This window comes from Poromitra crassiceps (assembly GCF_964638095.1).
Source record: "Poromitra crassiceps genome assembly, chromosome: 6".
NCBI lineage: Eukaryota > Metazoa > Chordata > Actinopteri > Beryciformes > Melamphaidae > Poromitra > Poromitra crassiceps.
In genome coordinates this window covers 15143911-15168791 of record NC_139627.1, presented here as the reverse complement: position 1 = coordinate 15168791, position 24881 = coordinate 15143911, and the positions used below count along the sequence as shown (strand labels likewise).

General features: G+C 42.5%; 2 protein-coding genes across 2 annotated transcripts in view; one reads left to right on the top strand and one right to left on the bottom strand.

Annotated features, from left to right (window-relative positions):
- The window catches only part of slc38a9 (solute carrier family 38 member 9), a 28994-nt gene extending 22532 nt beyond the window's left edge, over positions 1-6462 (bottom strand). The window contains exons 1-3 of the mRNA XM_083639510.1: positions 6437-6462; positions 3916-4052; positions 2146-2275 (exon numbers count right to left, since the gene is read on the bottom strand). Coding sequence (XP_083495636.1) covers positions 2146-2275; positions 3916-4013 — 228 coding nt within the window. The 5' untranslated portion in view covers positions 4014-4052; positions 6437-6462. The remainder of the gene's footprint in view (positions 1-2145; positions 2276-3915; positions 4053-6436) is intronic.
- Positions 6463-8908: 2446 nt separating this feature from the next.
- Positions 8909-22960, top strand: LOC310777735 (uncharacterized protein; the record flags this gene model as incomplete). The annotated part of the gene is made up of 11 exons (XM_083638103.1): positions 8909-9037; positions 9526-10362; positions 10561-11138; positions 11424-11465; positions 11993-12388; positions 12611-12971; positions 14637-14893; positions 16452-16883; positions 18355-18798; positions 20221-20673; positions 20897-22960. 11 exons carry the CDS (start codon positions 8909-8911, stop codon positions 21171-21173), a joined length of 4206 nt encoding a protein of 1401 aa, XP_083494229.1. The 3' UTR covers positions 21174-22960.
- Positions 22961-24881: the final 1921 nt, after the last annotated feature.

Sequence of the window (24881 nt, the reverse complement as noted above, 5' to 3'; positions counted from 1 at the left end):
TGAACAGGCCGCACTTGAAAATGAGATCCAGGTCTCAAGGTGATTCACCTGTATAAATAAAGGTTAAATAAAATTTAAAAAATAACCGAGGCGGTGTGATTGGGGAAAACCAGAGCAATTTAGAGAGAGAGTGGCGTCAGCGGAGGACCAAAATGCGTGACTCATTAGCCAATGAACAGCCAGGAAGGGGTCTCGCGCTACTTTTGAATGGTAAAATAAAGCTGATAATGTACAATTTGATTCTAAAAACTAAAAACAAAAAAACATTTCAGAGTACAACACAAACTGTCCATTTTGCTGCAACTCGACAGTGCTGCTTAATCCAGGACCTTACTTCCTGGAACTCTTGAGAGTAAAAAACTGGTCCATTGGAGTGAATGGAGATGTTGCAATTCTTCTATATACTGTATATACTGTATATATATCTATATGGGGAAAACGAGCAGACATCCCGCCTTAAGGCGGTACATCCTTTTTGACCAACTATCCCCTCAGACCTAGTCGGGAGCATTTTCAAATTGCGGAAGACAAGGCATCTGTTGAGAGACTACACACATAACGCCATCATTGTCGGTATGTCAGGTGTTAGCGAGGGATGACGCCCTGGACAGTGACTTGCATGCGGAACCTCAACCTGCTGCAGCATGTGATAACATACTTATGCATCACTCTAATGGTCAGACCTAAACTTTACATTAATTTGCACTTACATACATTAACGCCATCAACTGAAATGACAACGTTTCATTTGTATATTAACACTACAAAGTCTGGGTGGACTTTAGGCAGGTTCGTCGACCATCAACATGCCACTGCTACTGTGCCTATATCCCCAATATTATTGGGGTAATCACAAATAGAACCAGTGTCACCAGCAACTGACCAAGTCTTATAAGCAAGAGTGAAACTGTATTATGATTCCTCATGGCTTACAGTAGCCTATGGTTTACAGTTAGCCTGACTGTAGTATGATTCCTCATGGCTTACAGTAACCTATGGTTTACAGTTAGCCTGACTGTAGTATGATTCCTCATGGCTTACAGTAGGTTTACAGTTAGCCTGACTGTATTATGATTCCTCATGGCTTACAGTAGGTTTACAGTTAGCCTGACTGTATTATGATTCCTCATGGCTTACAGTAGCATATGGTTTACAGTTAGCCTGACTGTATTATGATTCCTCATGGCTTACAGTAACCTATGGTTTACAGTTAGCCTGACTGTATTATGATTCCTCATGGCTTACAGTAACCTATGGTTTACAGTTAGCCTGACTGTATTATGATTCCTCATGGCTTACAGTAACCTATGGTTTACAGTTAGCCTGACTGTATTATGATTCCTCATGGCTTACAGTAACCTATGGTTTACAGTTAGCCTGACTGTATTATGATTCCTCATGGCTTACAGTAACCTATGGTTTACAGTTAGCCTGACTGTATTATGATTCCTCATGGCTTACAGTAACCTATGGTTACAGGCGCCCTCATAAAGAGGACGTTTATGAGAGGTTTGCTGACACACAGTTGGATGTTCCACAAGTGCGTGACACACAGGAAGCAGCTCTCACTGCTCAAAACAACTGTGACACAAGAGATCCATTGACAACATTCCCTGCTCGTCAAATCAATTTAGTTACACCAAAACAAGTTCACTGATAGAAACTGTTGGTTTCTCTTTTCTCCATTGGCTCCAGCAATGTTTGGTGCAAACCTTTTTATGTTATTTATTCTCCCCAAATTGTACTTTTGCCAATTCCCCCTGCTGACCCGGTCGTTGCTCCATCCCGCTCTGCCGATCTGGGGAGAGTTGGAGACGAGCACAACACATGCTTCCTCTGATATACATGCGCCGTCTTCATTTCACCTGACAGCGAGGAGTTCCACCCGGCAGGACGTAGCGCGTGGGAGGATCGCGCTATTCCCCCCAGTTCCCCTCCCCTCGAACAGGCGCACCGACCGGCCAGAGGAGGCGCTGGTGCAGCGACCTGGACTCACACCCGCACCGGCTTCCCACCCGCAGACACGGCCAATTGTGTCTGTAGGAACATCTGACGCTGACCAGACACCCGGCGCAAAACTTATTTCACGTCTCTGTTGCCCAACAAATAATGGAATATGTAGTGATTGTAAATGAACGACGGTACCAGCAGTCTGTCAGAAGAGCCTGTTAGTCGGCTGTAGTAATGGACTCGGCTGTTGAGGATGGCAGCCTCGGCAGACACCTTCTCCTGGGGGTCATCTTCTACGATGTTCCTGGGCTCCACGTGGAAAGGCCTGGGCAAACAGGGAGAGGGAGACGGATCAGGAGGGGACCATTTATATGTCTGTGTGGCTATTTTATAGAGTAGTAAATCGTAAAATGACAACTAAATATGACTGGAAAAAACATGCAGAGCTAGTGAGCAGCGCCACAACGTTAGCAAAACCTACAATTTATGAATTATATCCACCTTATTTTTGAATGCCCCACTGTAAAAAAAAAAATTGTGGGTACAAGGTCCGGTTTAACGTGACTTATTGTTGCAGCTTGCCATTTCCTTTGTTATACTCGGCTGCAGACCCGAAATATAAACCGGAAACTGGAGGACGTTATAAAAGTTATAAATATAGTCACGTTATAAACAACTAACCAATGCGATGGAAACGGTGTTACTCGAAATGGTTAAAAGTTAAATCAATTTGGTCATTCAGTGGCGTTTTACTGCCATGTAAAGTAACTATTACGCTAGCCGCTAGCATTAGCCACAGTAGCCGACTACCCACAATGCATTACGTTATCCCAGCACCCGAACGACACGGCTGTAGAGCAGAATGGCTCTGCTGTAAAATCCTCATAGACGTTTTTTTTGTCAAGTTAAAACCGTGTAGAAATTACACCGGAAGTGGAAGAATCACCCATCAGGCATCATGGCAGCTAGAAATAAGGTGGATAGAGTGGAGAAATTACACTGGGTCTGTTGATAAACTCAACCTGTCAAAGCACCGTTATGATGAAGGTGTATTCTAACACTACAATGTCATGGGCTGATTTATTCTCAGGGAGCCTGTCATATTCCCAATACGCAGCAATCGTACGCACTTGTTTTGAACATCTAAACAAGGCCTGACCTAAGGAATTCATAGACACTGAAAGAGATGCCGGGGGTGCGATGCTGTATCTGCTAGCAAGCTAGTTGGTCATTGTGAAATACCTAACTGGATTAAAGTTCACACAAACTGGCAATGTGGAATGATGCTAGGGTGGAGGCAAGGAGACACACACACACACACACACACACACACGTGCGTGCACAATCACACACACGCGTGCACACACACACGTGCACACACACGTCCTGGTAACATCCTGGTAATTGCTTTTCTAGGAAAGTCCAGGAGGACTAACTCCTAGAAAGGGTCTCATCTGCTGTCCAGTACACAACATCATGTTCTGACCATATAGGTGAGCGAACAGCAGTTGAGTTGTTTCCGATACCGATATACCAGCATCGAAAACACTGGATCGGGTAAATAAGTAATTATACCCAGAAATCAAAGCGCTTAACCTGAGCCAGCAAACGATCATATCACATCCATATAGGGTTAGCAATAGACAGCTGTTAAAAAAAGATTATATATATATTTTTTTTAACGCACTGGTATCGGATTGGTTACTCTGTAACGGAATTGTATCGGGAAGCAAAAAATGGTATGGGAACATCCAGTAGACAGGATGGACCTATTACAGTGTAGATGATTGCCCGGGCATGATAGCGTGTCATGCACAAGCAATGCAGATCAAGTTTAAGCTATTCAGCACATTTCACAGACATTGTGTTATTCAGTGTCAGGGTTCTGGGTGTGCCCTTCGCTCGGGTGCACGTCTAGCCTCCTCCGTCGTTGCGATTGCCGTGGCGTTTGGTGGTGTAGCTTACCTTTTAGACCTGAAGTCCAGAGAGTCTGTGGAGCCTCTATGTGAGTAGCTCTCTCCTGTTCGCACCGAGCCCAACAGTGGTTTGTAGTCTTCCTCCATGACGCTTGTGACCTTCAGTTAGCGGCCTGCAGTCATCACCTGACAGTGTGAAAACACATCGTGGAGAAGGAATTGGTTGGACAAAGATTGACAGAGAGCGATCATAAAACATTACTCGTGACGTACAAGTACTAGTAGCTTGTTCTATGCTCACCAAGTGTGCAGGCCGCACATGCCACGCTTTGCCACCTTTGAGGCCATTTACACCTGGCTGGCATCAACATGCGTTTTCTGCCATCAGATTGCGATCTGATTGTGCTTGACCACTTGAAATGCCAGGTGTAAACGCCCCCAAGACACATTGAAGGTGGATTGCAATCTGATCGGCCAAACCACCTCCGGAGGTGGTCAGGGACGCATTGTGTACACAGATTGAACACAAGTGTAACTGCAATGTGTCCTCTCAATCTGGATACAGCAACTGTATGCGGACTGAGAGGACACCCATTTTGGGTGTTAATAAGTTATCTGGATGTTATCTGGATATGGAAAATAGCATGTTAACGCCAGGTGTAAATGAAATCAGGCTAATGTGATCAAGCACAATCTGATTGCAATCTGATGGCAGAAAACGCATGTTAATGCCAGGTGTAAATGGCCTCAATGTCTCAGAAGAATGTCTAGGGCTCCAGTCCACATATTCCAGGCCTAAGAATGTGTGAAAGCACTTTAGTCTGTTCTGGGTTGGGCAGCCGTAGCGGAGCCGTACTGCATCAGGTGGACATTGGGCTTACGTCATCATTGCAAAACAAGGCCCAGGACCCGGGGCCGGAGCCGTCTTTGTTGTCTTACCTTAACAGCTGCATGTATACTGCTACTGATTAGGGCTGTGAATCTTCACTGGCCTCACGATTCGATTACGATTCATCTGTCAACGATTGGATTTGATTCCACGATGCATCTCGATACAGCTCCAAGTATCGCAGCTCCAAGTATCACATCCGCAATTTTCTATATTATTACTGCACATGGCTACTTTTAATCAATTAATATACGCAGTCAGATAATCATCAACTCTCTTTTTTTTACTTAGAAACTTTAGAAAGTGCTTTAAAATCTGAATGTCAACATAAATTTAAACAAACGATTCAGATAAGGCTGACTATCAGCATATAGTTAATCAGTGACAAACAAACTTCCATTCTGATCATTTGAAAGTGAAAGAAACAGAGCTAGAGAATAATAATAGACTGGCAAACAACATTAATACTGACAATAATGACATCAAAGAAACGGAGACATTGAGTCAGTACACTTTCACCACAGGCTTGTTTCGATCCCCGCCTCATCAACTCTGCATGTTGAAGTGTCCTTGGGCAAGATACTGAACCCCAAATTGCTCCCGGTGGCTGTGCCAGCACCCTGCGTGGTAGCTTGCCGCCATCAGCGTAGGAACGTCTGTGTGAATGGGTGAATGTACCTACTCATTGTGAAGCACTATGGATGACCCTTCTACCAAAACAGGAAGAGGGCTGCCTCACTCTACTGGATGGATGGATAGATAATATATGTGTGCAGCAAATTAGCCACCAGTTGCAAATCTATTTGTAGTATTCCCATGATGTCACATGCATTTCATACCAATATGGCGTTTTACAATAGACACAGCTCATTGGCTGTTTTTGTCATTATTGTAATCAAATGACAAACAGCTCAATCAATGACAAACAGCTCATTGGCTGTTTTGTCAATTGATTGTAATCACCAGTTCATTGCTCAGTATGAGGTGAAGAAGTGTCCTTTTAGTAAAAGGACAGTAAAAGGTTTTTACCCAATTATTGGTTCATGATGAACACATTTAAATTTCACATTGTTTAATCAACCGGCATCAGAAAAAGGTATTTCCTGTTTGACTAGAGCTGTCTTTCCTCTGTGGATTTGGCAATGTAATGATTATTTGCTCACAGTACGTGGCCTATTGACAGTTTCAACTGGACAACATAAATATTCTAAATGGACCAAAGTTGATTTCCTGTTGCAGTGTTTGCTAATACAATAGCTGTCAGGAAATAATGTGTGGCTCCAATTCCCTAGCAACAGAATGCCAGAAAGCATGGATTGGATTTTAGCTACTTGTCTAATTCACATACATCCGGATCCAATCACACGAGAGTACAAGTAGCTAAAACGTTAACGTGGTCGGGTTGTTACCTTCTTTACATGTAAACACTGCCGCAGTCTTTTGAAATAACTAACGAAGAGGTCTGTAACGTACTTAATCTTTGAACTAGCGTTAATTAGAGCAAGAGAACAGTCAGGTCAGGTGCCATTCAGTTTCCTCCTCTCTTCGGGAATCAGGAGGCATGTAGCCTACTCTTAATGAAAACACATGAGGACTAATGTTACATTAAACAGGTCAAATATTAACCGCCAGAGAGAAAGCTTGTTGTTAGTTGAATCATGTTAGAATCAAAGAGCCCTACCAAACACTTCACAGTGTGTTGTCTTCAGCTCCTCGTCGCTGCAGCAGTGTCAGCAAAACAACAGAAGAGTCACACACACACTGTAGACAAGTGACGTCAACACATCAAGAGCGGGTGCGCTCGTTTTAGAGCGTCCGGGGTTTGTCACATGCTGTAGCAGCTGGGCCGCTCGTCACGTGAACGGGAGGGTACTGGTGCAGCTTTAAACGAGCGCACCCACCAAGTCTACGGTGGCTGTTTAGGGACATGAAAAACAGCAAAGTCGTTGTCGTCGTCGTCGTCTTCTTCTTCTGCTTCTTTGAGAACAATTCAGTACAATAATACAATTCCTTACCGAAACAGATTCCAAAAACAGCAAAGCTAAGGTAAAAAGGGGGGGAAGCCTTCGTCTGGTTCCAAAAAACGTCCCCATCCACTCCTCCACAACTCTCTTCCCTCTCACACCTCCCTGGCAACCACTCCCACCAATTATATAGCCTCTTGCAGCTGCTCGGTTTTCTGATCTAATGGTGACATCTAGTGGATATTTGTGAGAATAAAAAACAAGAGAGCCAAAGTCACAGCTACTTCCAGATTAGGCATACGAACCAAGGGATTTCATCCACCATTTATTTTTCCATAGACATTTCGTTAAATTCTTATGAAAAACAAGTGTAGGCCTACTTGTTCAAACCTTTATTTAGCTCAGTGGTTCAAACCAAGTGATTTCACTCAAACCAAAACTTTATACACTCAAACCAAAACTTTACAAAATGTCGGATAAAAGAAATCCTAATGTTTTTAGTTTTGGTCGGAGTGAAATATTCTATGGTCTCTCCTCCTGTGATTCTAAACTGAATTGCTTGGTTAGACCAGGTACAACTATTTTTATAAGCATTCTATGAAATGTCTATGGAAAAAAGAATTGCGGATGAAATCCCTTGGTTCGTATGCCTAACCCGGAAGTAGGCGTGACTTTGGCTCTCTATATCCAGACCTAGGCAAAAACGAAAGTAACAGTCAGAGGCCGAGACGTGGTTGTGAATGTGCCACTGAGGTAAGGAACTTCAAGGAAGTATCTTCTTGGCGTGTATTATAAATATAATTTGTGATGTAAAACATTTTGTGTTCTTCATTATGTCGCTCAGTGGTTCTAGACAAATATATTTCATTATGAGCACATATTTTACAGAGTTGATGCTTTACGTATGCAGTTTACAAATAGCTCTGTGGGTCTGCAGTCTCGATCAGAATAACCAGGAAATAACGTTGTTTAAACGCATGGCAAACATTTTGAAGCAATTTATTTGTATTTAACAGTCTAAAATAAATGTTAGTGGAGGGTTTCTGCATGAGTGTTCTGACACACAGATTGTGTAAAATGGACAACTTAAGATATGGTTTAGTTTAGTTTTAGTAAGTTGATACAATGTGAAAGTTCACAAGTGACTAGCCTAAAATCATCACAAACTGCTGATTTATTGGTGATGATGCAGTTGATGGGAGTAAAAGTGAACAAGTAATTCCACATAGATAATTACAATAAAAAATTTAATTAACTCTAAAATGTGTGGAGATCACCCCTCTACATTCAGACATAGCCTACTTTCCGGTGAACAACGTTCAGCAAGTATCGACTTACCATTCTTGTTAATACTGTATCTCGACTATGATGCTAATTACCTTTGTAATGGTAGTTTGAATGTGTCATAGAAGACACAAGAACAGACAGGAATGCCTATTGAGAAAGGCCTCAAGTCTGAATAGTAACCGTGATGTGTGGATCTCATTCCAGCTAAAACCTGTCATTTTAATCTGAATCTGATACTTATGGTGAGACAGGGCCCCACTGGTGGCCCGCAAAGGTATTGCAAGGTGGACCGCCAAATCATTTGCAAAACATTATGATCTTCATGGAAAAAGATATTATACTATGAGAATGCATTTCTCCATTGTTGAATGATACGTTATTTAATCTGTAATCAATTATGAATTAATTTGCCTTTTGCAGACAGCCCCGCACTTTTTCCTGATTTCTGTGTGTGGTGCTGATGGACAGCTCCTTTTAGTGTTCAAATAAAAACACACTGGGGGGGGGGGGGTTATAATAATTAAATAGGCTTATTGATTGATTTGTTCATTGTTTTGTTGGTTGTAAAAGGTGTCACATCAGAATAACATTGCAGCTTCTGTATCTTGCAAAGATATTAAATTTTGCTGTTGTAGAGTAGAAGGTTTGAATGGTCACTTAGACCTAATTAGGCTGCATTTTAGTATCTCTCACTGAACATGAAGACATTTCATTCAGTATATTTTAGCTACTCTGTATCTTCAGACTGCACTGCAAAAACCTTTTGCAGTTCTTTTGCTAAATATTTCAGAATTTCACAATAGATAATGCAATATTGGCAGACATATTGTGATATTTACTGTAAGTTTAATTTTTTCTAGATCACTGAATTGGGCCTGTGTCCATGTTGAAGATAAGGCAACATGGCTTGTACAAGTCAGTCGGCCTTAGAATACGTCAGCAGCGCCAGAGCCAACCTGGTGAGAGGATTACAGAGCATTTCAGTTATTGTGGAGAACCTTTATGAGCAAGGAGTTCTCAATGATGAAGAGGTCAGTAACATACAGACAGAGGCTGATGACATCGTCAAAACCAGGACGATACTGAAGTGGGTGACAAATAAAGGGGAAAAAGCCTGCTATGAGTTACTAAAGATAATTGACATGACGAGGAAGAGGACCTTGAGGCCACCCCCTCTAAAAAAAAAAAAACAAGGTTCGGCATCTACTCAGAGCAGCAAGTTTGACCTGGACTACTGGATCAGCTGCTTTCCTTTCACGGAGGACGCAGAAGATGTGACCTACTTAAAAGGTATTTACATTGGTGGTTGGTTACAGTATGTGTAATATTTTCATTGTTGGACACTGATGTGATGATTACATTAATATTATGCATTTTGAATATTGATTTATCAGTGTGGAATTATTACTCCATGATTAATTTAGCAATACTGTGCAAGGGCACATCAGTCAATTCAGTTAATTTATTTATTATTACTTTCCTTTTAGGCCCAAGACCATGCCTCAAATACCAGACACAGTTGAAGTCCAAAGCACAAAAGATATCAGATGGTTCATGGATCCAAAGCAAAGCAGTCCTGTCAAAGAATACGAAGGCTAATCTATCTTACACTTCACTTGTATTAGACACACAAGGAAATATTGCCCCATCTAAAATAAAAAGTGCCAAGAGCAGAAAAAGCAAGAAAATCCGTCCTAAAAAGCTAAGGACATACATCCCTGAGGTCAAAGAAGGAATTTCCCCCAGTGACCTGCTGAAAACAGATCAGAAAAACATCCTCTTGGTTGGTAAGCCTGGCATTGGGAAGACAGCAGTCACCCATCAAATGTTGAAACTGTGGGCAGAAAGAGATACCAAGGAACTGGACTACATGTTTTATTTTGACATGAGAGAAACATCCAAGATCACAAGTGCCATGAGTTTGAAGGACCTTCTTTTCTGTGTGTTCAGAGAACCAGATGAAAAAGGCAAAGAAGAGGTCTTACAGGACATAAAGGAGAACTCTGAAAATGTTACAATCATTTTTGATGGAGTCACAGATCTCTCTCTGCCAGTGGTGCGTGGACTTGTCGAGAAGGACCTTCTACCTGATGCAAAGATTGTGATGACGTGCAGACCAGAGGATGAGTCAAAAGACTTCCTGTTAGACTGGGCTGATCTCAGAGTGGAGGTCAAAGGCTTCAGCCAACAGTCCATTGAAGCATACTTATCTCAAATGCTGAGCGCTGAGCACCTGAGCAGTGTTTTGAGAAACGTGGAGTTGTTCACTCTTTGCCATGTCCCGATGTATGCACTGATGGTGGTTGCCTGCTTTTCTTTTAAGACCTCAAAAGATGATCATCAAGAACCATGGACGGTAACTGACATATATATCAACATCCTGCGTTATTGCATTCAAATAAACGATGGCAAAACAGTAGCTGAACTTAATCACTATATCAGCACCAACAAGCGTGATGCAATACTGTCTTTGGCTGAGGTTGCTTTTCATGCAACTCAAGAAAAATCTGTGAGTTTGGAAGAACACAGATGTGGTCTTTTGGGCTTTCTGAAGACACTTAATGTTCCTGTCGGTCCTACTGAGTGCAAAACCTCATCTGCGTTTCTCCACTACACGATGCAGGAGTTTTTGGCAGGACTGTGGCTCTTGAAGAATCCAGAAAAAATCCAAGGTGTTGTACAAGACTGCCTGACCCAGAAGATGAAACACATGAAACATTTGGTCCCTTTCCTGTGTGGATGGTTGAATGACAAGAATCGAGACATGTTGAAGTGTCTGATTCCAGCTGAGCAGGTCAAGAACATATCGAAGTACCTGATCACAGAACTGGTAGACCAATTTGTTAACCAAGACGACAGTGACACAGAGGACAGTGAGGTTGATATCAATATACTGTTCTTATGCCAATGCCTGTATGAATCTCAGTCGACTGAAGCCTGCCTCTACCTTCTGGACAAACTGGACTATTGTCTTGATTTGAGTGGAGAGAGTCTTGATCCTTACCACTGCTGTGCTGTGTCCTATGTAATCCGTCAGTCCACGGAGAGTAAAATAAGGCTGGACCTGGAGGACGTAATGATATCAGAACAAGGATTGAGACTGATAACCGGCTGCCTCCACAATGTCCAATGGTGAGCATGTACTGTATTTAGAGGTTCACAGTATTGCTCGCTACATCTAGTTTACTCTGGTACCACTCAGCCACTGCTAAATATGATGTTACTCTATCTGTATGAGAGAATTGATCATCATAACATTTAACATCTCATGTCGACTAATTAACTCAGGAGATGTTGATTACAAAATAATGTGGTACTATACTGATTTAGCATAAAACAACATTGGCAGACTTGATACTGTATAGTTGATTACCTGAATAATGAGGGGCGGTGTCTCTTCAAATCCTCTGATGATAGGTGTGACTCCTTTAAACTGCAACTGTTGACAGTTTTGGACAGGTATGTGTTTTAGCATGTTTTTGTGTAATATTAATTCCACATAAATTAATCTAATGTACAATAACAATTTAAATTCAATTTGAATTACACACAAAAGTTGGAAAAACATTCTGCAATTCTAACCCTAACCCTAACCCTAACCCTAATCCAAGTCTTCACTTTATTTTGAGTCTATTATTTCTTACATGAATGATAAAGGCAGAAACTTTGTGAGGCTCGCTTTTATAATGTTTGTATTGATTATTAATATTAATTGTATGGATTTAGTTTGCGACCGTGCGTTTTGATACTTTCACCATGTTTAGATAGACCATCCAACTGCTTTATCATCACAGGCAAGGGGAGTCCTGTTTTACGTGATATGCGACCTTTGGGTCATTGAAAAGCGCCATATAAAATAAACAAATTATTATTAGTAGTATTAGTATTATTAATAATAATAATAACAATAATAATAAGTATTATTATTATTATTATTATTGCTATTATTATTTGGTTGCCTGTTGACATCTGTCATCTGTTGTCAGTTTCAGGAACCCCTGCACAGTTGCAGGTTCACAGGATCAGGAACAACAACACCCTGGGACACTGGAGATGGAAGAAAAACAGCTACTTCTTGATTTATGCCTGAAAGCAGCACTCTACAAAACAAAAAGCTTTCACGATGTGGTGAATAGACTCTTCTCATTGTTCTCTGTTCACACTGAGAGATACAACTTCCTTCTTGATTTACATCAACATATCAAGATTCAAGGACATACAGGTGTCATTCCATTACTGAGACCACTTTACCACTCAGCTCCCCTCCTGGGAGAGATACTCCAATCAGAGAAGAAACCAGTGTGGCTGACCAGCAGGTCGTCAGATGAAGAGAGTGAAGTGTGGAGTCTCCTACAGCATCTGCCTCACATCTCACAGCTCAGGTAAATGGACTGATCATTCAGATATTTTAAGTCTACATGTAACGGTTATGTCAGACGGACACTATGTGGATATTCACTCATGTACTTCATGTAGATCTATTATATTACTTTCTCTCTATTAACTTATACCTAGCATTGAGACACAGTGTCTGTCTCCGGTTCTCTGCTGTATATGATGAAGAAATCAGATAATCACATACCTTTTCATTATTATTGTTCCAGTTTCAGTTACAGTTTAAACCATTTAAAAGGAGCCAAGTTGTTGGGGAATCTCTTCTGTCGAGCAGCAGAGAGGGAACAACAGACAGGAGAGAAGATACTGGAGCTGTTATCATCAGTGTGCAGTTACAGCACATTCCCTTACCTAAACATGTGGTATAGTGAGCTTCAGAGTGATTTCCTACTGGAGCTGTACACCCATGTGAAGGACTATGAGACTCAAACAGGCAGGAGTGTCCTCCCAGCATTACAGTCAGTTTACCAGTCAGCTCAACCTGCAGTCTGGACCATCAAGCTCTCAGAGAGAAAGGCCTCCCTCCTCCTGGAAGTGCTGAAACTCCAATCAGAAAAGAAACCAGTGGAGGTGAGAAGCTGGTCAGGTGGTGATGTGTGGAGTTTCCTACAGTGTCTGCCTCACATCTCACAGCTCAGGTAAATGGATTGTAATTCATTCACATAATTTCAGTCTACATTTAAAAGTTGTCTCTAGATCTATTGTGTATTATTTTGTCTCTACTAATTTCTCCCTAGCATTTAAGAGAAACAGTGTGATTAGCTGATTGTCAGCTGTATATGATGCAGACATCAAATCATGGCATAATCATTCATTCTCACTGTTTCAATATTCCTTATTGGTGGGACAAACATTCACATGAAAGTACAACTGAACTGACACTGAGTAAAGTGTAGGTGTGTTTGATTTAGGGACTAGGGCATGCCAATCCTCACAGGCAGCCCGGGGATGGTTTAAGGAGATTATAGGGAGCAATTGTTTATTTATTTTTACTAATTTATTAATTGATTTATATATTTGAGGGACAATGCACATTAATGAACATTACTGTAAATGTGCCAGTGTTAGCCAGATGGCTAATTTTCAACTGCTGTCCCTTGGAACTCCAGTTAGAATTGCCAGTAGGCTACCTCACCCACACTGACAGGAGTATTAACCCTAACATACATGTCTTGATGGTGGGAGGAAACCCACACAGTCATGAGGAGAACATGTAAACTCCACACAGAAAGGACCTGGGACGGCCCGGGGTTGTTGAGTTGGAATCAGGAAAATGCTAAATCTTTAAGGACATTCATAGTATTCAATCACAGGCATTTTGGTCACAGTGCTGCCGCCGCGTTTATGTGCCGACAGCCCACAAGCAGAACCAGCTGAGCGAGGCAGCGTGTCGGTGGACCGGCTGGAGCTAACCTCTCCCAGACCCTAACCCTAAACCTAACCTCCCACAGCCTAAGCCTAAACCTAACCTCTCCAACCCCCTAAATCTAACCTCTCCCACCCCCTAAATCTAACGCCGGACGCTTGACGAGTTGGGAGTGAGAATGTGTTGGGCTGTCGGCACTGCGGGTGGTCGGCATAGCGAGTGGACCCCTTGGTGACACAGGTGATTTTAATCAAATAACAGGTGATTGTCATTAAATGACAACTGTGACCAATGAGCTGTGACATTGTGCCAAATTGTATGGCAAAAAAACATCATGAGAATACTATGAATATGTAGTCTGTAACTAACTAGCTAAACTACATGACCCAAAGTAGTTCACTACTGAAAAAGCTACTGAGATTTGAACGTAGTTAAACTACCACCCAACTACTGCAAATTGTAGTTACACTAGTAATTGAACTACATGTAGTAACTAGTCCCCAACACTGCTCACTAGACAGGATGAGGACATTTATTCTTGATTGATGCTTTGTGTTTGTAGTTGATACAGATCAGTTTGTATCTCTTTACTGATTTCTCCATCCATACATATAAGAGATACAATGTGTCCATATTGGTTTGTTCTTTATATGATGCAGAAATCAGATCATCACATGTTTTTTCATTGTCACTGTTCTAGTTTCCAATGGTCTTCAGACCAAGTAGAAGAAGCCAAGTTGTTGGGGAATCTCTTCTGTGGAGCAGCAGAGAGGGAACAACAGACAGGAGAGAAGATACTGGAGCTGTTATCATCAGTGTGCAGTTACAGCACATTCCCTTACCTAAACAACATGTATAATGAGCCTCAGAGTGATTTCCTACTGGAGCTGTACTCCCATGTGAAGGACTATGAGACTCAAACAGGCAGGAGTGTCCTTCCAGCATTACAGTCAGTTTACCAGTCAGCTCCTGCAGTCTGGATCATCAAGCTCTCAGAGAGAAAGGCCTCCCTCCTCCTGGAAGTGCTGAAACTCCAATCAGAAAAGAAACCAGTGTGGCTGACAGGCTGGTCAGATGGTGATGTGTGGAGTTTCCTACAGTGTCTGCCTCACATCTCACAGCTCAGGTAAATGGATTGTAATTCATTCACATAATTTCAGTCTACATTTAAAAGTTGTCTCTAGATCTATGATGTATTATCTTCTCTCTACTAATTTCTCCCTAGCATTTAAGAGAGACAGTGTGATTAGCTGATTGTCAGCTGTATATGATGCAGAGATCACATCATGGCATAATCATTCATTCTCACTGTTTCAATATTCCTTATTGATGGGACAAACATTCAAACGAAAGTACAACAGAACTGACACTGAGTAAAGTGTAGGTGTGTTTGATTTAGGAACTAGGACATGCCAATCCTCACTTAGGCAGCCCAGGGATGTTTTAAAGAGAATATAGGGAGCAATTGATGACGAGGGAGCAAATGACGTAATGAGCAATTGTTTCTTTATTTTGATTAACTTATTAATTGATTTATATATTTGAGTGACAATGCACATTAATTAACATTACTGTAAATGTGCCAGTGTTAACCAGATGGCTAATTTTCAACTGCTGTCCCTTGGAACTCCAGTTGGAATTGCCAGTGCCTCACCCACACTGACAGGAGTATTAACCCTAACATACATGTCTTGATGGTGGGAGGAAACCCACACAGACATGAGGAGAACATGTAAACTCCACACAGAAAGGACCTGTGACGGCCCGGGGTTGTTGAGTTGGAATCAGGAAAATGCTAAATCTTTAAGGACATTCATAGTATTCGATCACAGGCATTTTGGTCACAGTGCTGCCGCCGAGTCTATGTGCCGACAGCCCACAAGCAGAACCAGCTGAGCGAGGCGGCGTGCAGCGTGTCGGTGGACCGGCTGGAGCTAACCTCTCTCACCCCCCCACACCTAAACCTAACCTCTCCCACCCCCCACGCCTAAACCTAACCTCTCCCACCCCCCACGCCTAAACCTAACCTCTCCCACCCCCCACGCCTAAACCTAACCTCTCCCACCCCCCACGCCTAAACCTAACCTCTCCCACCCCCCACGCCTAAACCTAACCTCTCCCACCCCCTAAATCTAACGCCGGACGCTTGACGAGTTGGGAGTGAGAATGTGTTGGGCTGTCGGCACTGCGGGTGGTCGGCATAGTGAGCGGACTCCTTGGTGACACAGGTGATTTTAATCAAATAACAGGTGATTGTCATTAAATGACAACTGTGACCAATGAGCTGTGACATTGTGCCATATTGTATGGCAAAAAAACATCATGTATGTAGTTTTGTAACTAACTAGCTAAACTACATGACCCAAAGTAGTTCACTACTGAAAAAGCTACTGAGATTTGAACGTAGTTAAACTACCACCCAACTACTGCAAATTGTAGTTACACTAGTAATTGAACTACATGTAGTAACTAGTCCCCAAAACTGCTCACTAGACAGGATGAGGACATTAATTTTATTCTTGATTGATGCTTTGTGTTTGTAGTTGATACAGAAGATCAGTTTGTATCTCTTTACTGATTTCTCCATCCATACATATAAGAGATACAATGTGTCCATATTGGTTTGTTCTTTATATGATGCAGAAATCAGATCATCACATGTTTTTTCATTGTCACTGTTCTAGTTTCCAATGGTCTTCAGACCAAGTAGAAGGAGCCATGTTCTTGGGGAATCTCTTCTGTGGAGCAGCAGAGAGGGAACAACAGACAGGAGAGAAGATACTGGAGCTGTTATCATCAGTGTGCAGTTACAACACATTCCCTTACCCACACATCATATATACGTGTGAGGCTCAGAGTGATTTCCTACTGGAGCTGTACTCCCATGTGAAGGACTATGAGACTCAAACAGGCAGGATTGTCCTCCCAGCATTACAGTCAGTTTACCAGTCAGCTCAACCTGCAGTCTGGTTCATCAACCTCGCAGAGAGAAAGGCCTCCCTCCTCCTGGAAGTGCTGAAACTCCAATCAGAAAAGAAACCAGTGGAGCTGAGAGGCTGGTCAGATGGTGATGTGTGGAGTTTCCTGCAGTGTCTGCCTCACATCTCACAGCTCAGGTAAATGGATTGTAATTCATTCACATAATTTCAGTCTACATTTAAAAGTTGTCTCTAGATCTATTATGTATTATTTTCTCTCTACTACTTTCTCCCTAGCATTTAAGAGAGACAGTGTGATTAGCTGATTGTCAGCTGTATATGATGCAGACATCACATCATGGCATAATCATTAATTCTCACGATTTCAATATTCCTTATTGATGGGACAAACATTCAAACGAAAGTACAACTGAACTGACACTGAGTAAAGTGTAGGTGTGTTTGATTTAGGGACTACGGCATGCCAATCCTCACTTAGGCAGCCCGGGGATGTTTTAAGGAGAATATAGGGAGCAATTGTTTATTTATTTGTATTAATTTATTAATTGATTTATATAGTTGAGGGACAATTCACATTAATGAACATTACTGTTAATGTGCCAGTGTTAGTCAGATGGCTACTTTTCAACTGGTGTCCCTTGGAACTCCAGTTAGAATTGCCAGTGCCTCACCCACACTGACAGGAGTATTAACCCTAACATACATGTCTTGATGGTGGGAGGAAACCCACACAGACATGAGGAGAACATGCAAACTCCACACAGAAAGAACCTGTGACGGCCCGGGGTTGTTGAGTTGGAATCAGGAAAATGCTAAATCTTTAAGGACATTCATAGTATTCAATCACAGGCATTTTGGTCACAGTGCTGCCACCGTGTCTATGTGCCGACAGCCCACAAGCAGAACCAGCTGAGCGAGGCGCGTCAGTGGACCGGCTGGAGCTAACCTCTCCCAGACCCTAACCCTAAACCTAACCTCCCACAGCCTAAGCCTAAACCTAACCTCTCCAACCCCCTAAACCTAACCTCCCCCAGACCATAAACCTAACTTCCCCCGTGCCTAAACCTAACCTCTCCCACCCCCTAAACCTAACGCCGGACGCTTGACGAGTTGGGAGTGAGAATGTGTTGGGCTGTCGGCACTGTGGGTGGTCGGCATAGCGAGCGGACCCCTTGGTGACACAGGTGATTTTAATCAAATAACAGGTGATTGTCATTAAATGACAACTGTCTGTGACCAATGAGCTGTGACATTGTGCCATATTGTATGGCAAAAAAACATCATGAGAATACTATGAATATGTAGTCTGTAACTAACTAGCTAAACTACATGACCCAAAGTAGTTCACTACTGAAAAAGCTACTGAGATTTAAATGTAGTTAAACTACCACCCAACTACTGCAAATTGTAGTTACACTAGTAATTGAACTACATGTAGTAACTAGTCTCCAACACTGCTCACTAGACAGGATGAGGATATTTATTCTTGATTGATGCTTTGTGTTTGTAGTTGATACAGATCAGTTTGTATCTCTTTACTGATTTCTCCATCCATACATATAAGAGATACAATGTGTCCATATTGGTTTGTTCTTTATATGATGCAGAAATCAGATCATCACATGTTTTTTCATTGTCACTGTTCTAGATTCCATTGGGATTCAGACCAAGTAGAAGAAGCCAAGTTGTTGGGGAATCTCTTCTGTCGAGCAGCAGAGAGGGAACAACAGACAGGAGAGAAGATACTGGAGCTGTTATCATCAGTGTGCAGTTACAGCAAATTCCCTTACCCATACAAGTACCCGTACATGTATAATGAGCATGAGCATCAGAGTGATTTCCTACTGGAGCTGTACTCCCATGTGAAGGACTATGAGACTCAAACAGGCAGGATTGTCCTTCCAGCATTACAGTCAGTTTACCAGTCAGCTCAACCTGCATTCTGGTGCATCGACCTCTCAGAGAGAAAGGCCTCCCTCCTCCTGGAAGTGCTGAAACTCCAATCAGAAAAGAAACCAGTGGAGCTGACATGCTGGTCAGATGGTGAAGTGTGGAGTTTCCTACAGTGTCTGCCTCACATCTCACAGCTCAGGTAAATGGATTGTAAATCATTCACATAATTTCAGTCTACATTTAAAAGTTGTCTCTAGATCTATGATGTATTATCTTCTCTCTACTAATTTCTCCCTAGCATTTAAGATAGACAGTGTGATTAGCTGATTGTCAGCTGTATATGATGCAGACATCACATCATGGCATAATCATTCATTCTCACTGTTTCAATATTCCTTATTGGTGGGACAAACATTCAAACGAAAGTACAACTGAACTAACACTGAGTAAAGTGTAGGTGTGTTTGATTTAGGGACTAGGGCATGCCAATCCTCACTTAGGCAGCCCGGGGATGTTGTAAGGAGATTATAGGGAGCAATTGTTTATTTAATTTTAATAACTTATTAATTGATTTATATATTTGAGTGACAATGCACATTAATGAACATTACTGTAAATGTGCCAGTGTTAGCCAGATGGCTAATTTTCAACTGCTGTCACTTGGAACTCCAGTTAGAATTGCCAGTGCCTCACCCACACTGACAGGAGTATCAACCCTAACATACATGTCTTGATGGTGGGAGGAAACCCACACAGACATGAGGAGAACATGTAAACTCCACACAGAAAGGACCTGGGACGGCCCGGGGTTGTTGAGTTGGAATCAGGAAAATGCTAAATCTTTAAGGACATTCATAGTATTCAATCACAGGCATTTTGGTCACAGTGCTGCCGCCGCGTTTATGTGCCGACAGCCCACAAGCAGAACCAGCTGAGCGAGGCAGCGTGTCGGTGGACCGGCTGGAGCTAACCTCTCCCAGACCCTAACCCTAAACCTAACCTCCCACAGCCTAAGCCTAAACCTAACCTCTCCAACCCCCTAAATCTAACCTCTCCCACCCCCTAAATCTAACGCCGGACGCTTGACGAGTTGGGAGTGAGAATGTGTTGGGCTGTCGGCACTGCGGGTGCATAGCGAGCGGACCCCTTGGTGACACAGGTGATTTTAATCAAATAACAGGTGATTGTCATTAAATGACAACTGTGACCAATGAGCTGTGACATTGTGCCATATTGTATGGAAAAAAAACATCATGAGAATACTATGAATATGTAGTCTGTAACTAACTAGCTAAACTACATGACCCAAAGTAGTTCACTACTGAAAAAGCTACTGAGATTTGAACGTAGTTAAACTACCACCCAACTACTGCAAATTGTAGTTACACTAGTAATTGAACTACGTGTAGTAACTAGTCCCCAACACTGCTCACTAGACAGGATGAGGACATTTATTCTTGATTGATGCTTTGTGTTTGTAGTTGATACAGATCAGTTTGTATTTCTCTTTACTGATTTCTCCATCCATACATATAAGAGATACAATGTGTCCATATTGGTTTGTTCTTTATATGATGCAGAAATCAGATAATCACATGTTTTTTCATTGTCACTGTTCTAGTTTCCATTGGCCTTCAGACCAAGTAGAAGGAGCCAAGTTGTTGGGGAATCTCTTCTGTCGAGCAGCAGAGAGGGAACAACAGACAGGAGAGAAGATACTGGAGCTGTTATCATCAGTGTGCAGTTACAACACATTCCCTTACAATGTCAATCACCCGCCGGTATACATGCACATCTTTAAGGATGAGCGTCAGAGTGATTTCCTACTGGATCTGTACTCCCATGTGAAGGACTATGAGACTCAAACGGGCAGGATTGTCCTTCCAGCATTACAGTCAGTTTACCAGTCAGCTCAACCTACAGGCTGGATCATCAACCTCTCAGAGAGAAAGGCCTCCCTCCTCCTGGAAGTGCTGAAACTCCAATCAGAAAAGAAACCAGTGGAGCTGACAGGCTGGTCAGATGGTGATGTGTGGAGTTTCCTGCAGTGTCTGCCTCACATCTCACAGCTCAGGTAAATGGATTGTAATTAATTCACATAATTCCAGTCTAATAATTTCATTCTTTAGTCATGATTAATGCACTGCACACATACATCTATTATGTATTACTTTCTCTCTACTAATTTCTCCATAGCATTTAAGAGATGTACAGTGTCTGTCTTGGCTGATTGGTTCTCAGCTGTATATGATGCAGAAATCAAATCACGGCATAATCATTCATTCTCACTGTTCCAGTTTCCGTTGGTGGTCGTGGAACAAACACTCAGAAGTAGCCAAGTTGTTGGGGAATCTCTTCTGTCGAGCAGCAGAGAAGGAACAACAGACAGGAGAGAAGATACTGGAGCTGTTATCATCAGTGTGCAGTAACAATGCATTACCAGGAGTTGTCAGTAAGGAGGATCGGTATACTTTCCTACTGGAGGTGCACTCCCATGTGAAGGCCTATGAGGAGCAAACGGGCATGTCCTTCCAGCATTACAGTCTGCTCAACAGAATAGTTCTGAAAGACTAATGCTTTGAAATGTGGCAAACCAACCAATCAGCAGCAGTCTGTGGTCCAAGCAAAGAAAGTAGAGAAACGTGCCAAAATGCTCTAATAGGTCATAATTATAGAGCACTTGTAAAACTGTAAGTTTTAGTCTAAACTTGTGATAACTATGTACATGGCTCCATAACACAATACACACAACTATTTGTGGCTCTGATTATTTTCTACTTTTTTCTTCATGAAATGTGGCAGTGTAATGGTACTCTGAAAAAACATTTATCTTACATAAGTTAGTATATCATGTTTTTATTTATGTATTATTCTTACTGTATATTTGAATCATATAGCCATGCACATGTACAGAGTTTATATGAATGAAGCAGGGCCATGCAGAGACCCTTAGAGGGGCAGGTGCTCAAAAGTTTAAAAAGGGCAAAACACCGCGGCGCGCGGCGGTTCCACTGTTGCTGCTCCGCCCATCTCTGCCTCTGATTGGCGCAGGAGACGAGGAGAGACGCAGCATAGGATAGCCAAGCGAATGTGATTTGATCAACAACGTTTGACGCTATAGGCCAATCAGAGGCAGAGAAGGGCGGGTCATGCCTTCGCCATCCTTGGAAAAAAAACATTGCGCACGTCACAGAGACGCAGATGATTACATAACTTCCGGTTGAAAGGGATTTTATTCATATTGATTCACAGAGATAGTGAGGGATTTGCCATGCCTTCTGTACATACATGGTTATTAAGTGGAAATGATTTCTTTTTTTAAGAAACTAGGATTTCGAACCCCTAGGTTCGCCCGCTGCTGTGTGGCCTCGCCTGCACTATTGGCATGCACAGCGCACAATTGCCCTGATGAAGTGCTTGAGTGACATCACCGATGATGTCATAGACATTGTGCATCACTGTCACTGATGATGTCATGTCACAATGACTATGACATCGCTGATGATGTCACAATGCCTACGACATCAGTGATGTCATAAGATGATTTTGGTCAATAATGATGTGACTGATGATATCCCACTGGTGATGTCACAATGTCTATGACATCATCAGTGGGACAAAAATTGAAACCGAGTTTGCACACTTGCTCCCTTTTATATGGATGTAGAAAGAGGAAAAAGAATGCTGCTTGGCTTCAGGAATCTCCTCAAACTCATTGGAGATGTGGTTCTTGTCCATAAGAAATAGGAAAATCGTCACTGGCAGTGGGCTCTGCTACGCAGAACACAAAGATGCCATTAGAACAGTCAATGAGAACAACTATGGTGATGCACCATAAGGAGGCAGGACATGGCAGTGCAGATACCCTTAGAGCTTGAGTCATTGAAGTGGCAGTTGAAAACAAACGAGGAGAGGAGCGTTTAAAACACCTTCTACAAAGACAATCATTTTGGATTTACTCTCAAAGCTACAGTCAAACCAGGACTGAGGAGTTGGATCTAACTCCTTTTCTTTCATGTAGGCTGGGTCGTGTTTTATGTGCTTTCTCTCAATGTTCTTTATTGTTGTTTTTAATCTTTACAGTCATGGACTCATTCTTTTGTCCTATGACTCAGTGACCATGGCCATGTTTTTTTGTGGTATAATATGGTGGTATGTTTGTTGTATTTTGTATGGATTACATGATGGTTTACTGAGCATACATGTTCATTTACTGCTTGTATCTTTTTTTTCTTGTATCCTATATGCTGCTGTTGTATATTGTTTGTATTTGTATAGATGCAGTTTACTGATTGGTCGGCTGACTGCACCTGTGTGCTCTTGTCTGTTTCAGCCCTGATGAAGGCAGATTGTTGGGTTAAGCCAAGCTGAAATAAAGGCTTTTTCATTCTAATGGAGACGAGTGCCTTGGATTTTTTAGTAGGGCCCACTGCCTACTTTCCTATTTCTTCTTATTATTTTTATTAGAAAGTAAAGGTGTTTTCAGATTAAGGGGTGTTTAAGGAGGTTTTGGTCACCTGCATAATACCAACTCCCTTAAGTAATCTTTAGGGAATTTGCATTAAGGGGTGAATTTGTATAAATGAATAAAAACAAGGTTATTTTGAGGGATTACTGCTTCGTAGTTTGTTTTATCTATAGGCCTACAGGATAGTATATTGCACGTGTCAAACTCAAGGCCCGGGGGCCAAATCCGGCCCGGCACCTCATTTTATGTGGCCCGCGAGAGCGAGCAAAGAATACAATTTGTGTCTATTTCGGGGTGGCCAGAATGTCTATAAAATGGCTGCCAAGGGCTCTCAGTACGCCCATGGAAGCCTCACGCTAGATGAAAAGGTTTAGTTGTCTCACACAGAAGAAAGAAGATCATCGCGGGGAAGACTGCTTGTTACCAGCTCATGTTTAGATCTTATTTTGGTCCACTTCTGGACCCACCTGATGGCAGGAGGCAATCGTGGATTTGGATTCCTCATGCACAACCAGCAGAGTGGAGCTGGCCGGAGAAGACACTCCCAGACCAGACCAGACGCGGCCTACTAGCTGAGTAAGTGCACTCCCTCTCTTCTCTGACAAATCCAGCCTGTGTAACGGTCCATATTTCAGCATGTGAGTGTTGATCCAGTCCGCCCCTAGACAACGATAACGATAATTAAATCGGATTCGGTCAAAACGTCACAGTATTAACAAAAACGATGACATAATCACTGATTACATCACTGATGAGATCATCACTGATGACATCGTCGCTGATTACATCACATTATTAGCTAATTAGTAATTAATCCGGCTCCGTCAGGTCACGCGCACGGGAGCGCTTTACACCCCCTGAAAGTTTCAGCCCGATCGCACGTTAAATGGCATAGCTGTGGCCGGCACAAAAATTTAAACAGAGAACAGAACCCACACTGGCATGACATCACTGATGATGTCACAATGCCTATGACATCATCAGTGAAGTCACAAATGCCTATGACATAATCAGTGGGACAAAATTTGAAACTGAGAACAGACAGTTTGCCCACTTGGGTGACTTGCTCCTTTTATAGATATATACTAGGCATCTCGCGAGCTACGCGTGCTCAATTCCTAGGCTTGGCGGCTGCACGGGCTCGCCTGTCCTGCAGCTCACCGAGCTGGCCCTGCAGCTTGCATTCACAGCTCGGCCGCTGCTCGGTCTTGCCCACAGCTCGGCTGCTGTGTGGTCTTGCCTGCCCTATTGGCGCATGCACAATGTCTCCCTCGCTCTCTCCCTCAGTCTCTCTCCCCCTCTCTCTCTCTCCCTCAGTCTCTCCCCCCACTCTCCCTCTCCTCTATCTCCCTCAGTCTCTCTCGTGACTTTGTGTGTGTGTGTGAGTGAATTTCTGACATCACTGATGATGTCATCAGTGGGATTTATGACATCACTGATGATGTCATCAGTGGGACAGAGAAATGGTCGCTGCTCGGCCTTGCCCGCAGCTCGGCTGCTGTGTGGCCTTTCCTGCCGTATTGGCGCGTGCACAATGTCTCCTTTGCTCTCTCTGTCTCTCCCCCTCTCTCTCCCTCTCCTCTCTCTCTCTCCCTCTCCTCAGTCTCTCTCGTGGCTTTGTGTGTGTGTGAGTGAATTTATGACATCACTGATGATGTTTGATTGAATACTTTATTGACACAAAGGTAAGTACAACAAGGAAAAAAGTGCCTTTACGGTTGGTCAAATGGATAAAACACAAGAAAGCCAAAGGCTTGTTTCCATTGTGGTCCATATGTCATCAGTGGGATTCATGACATCACTGATGATGTCAT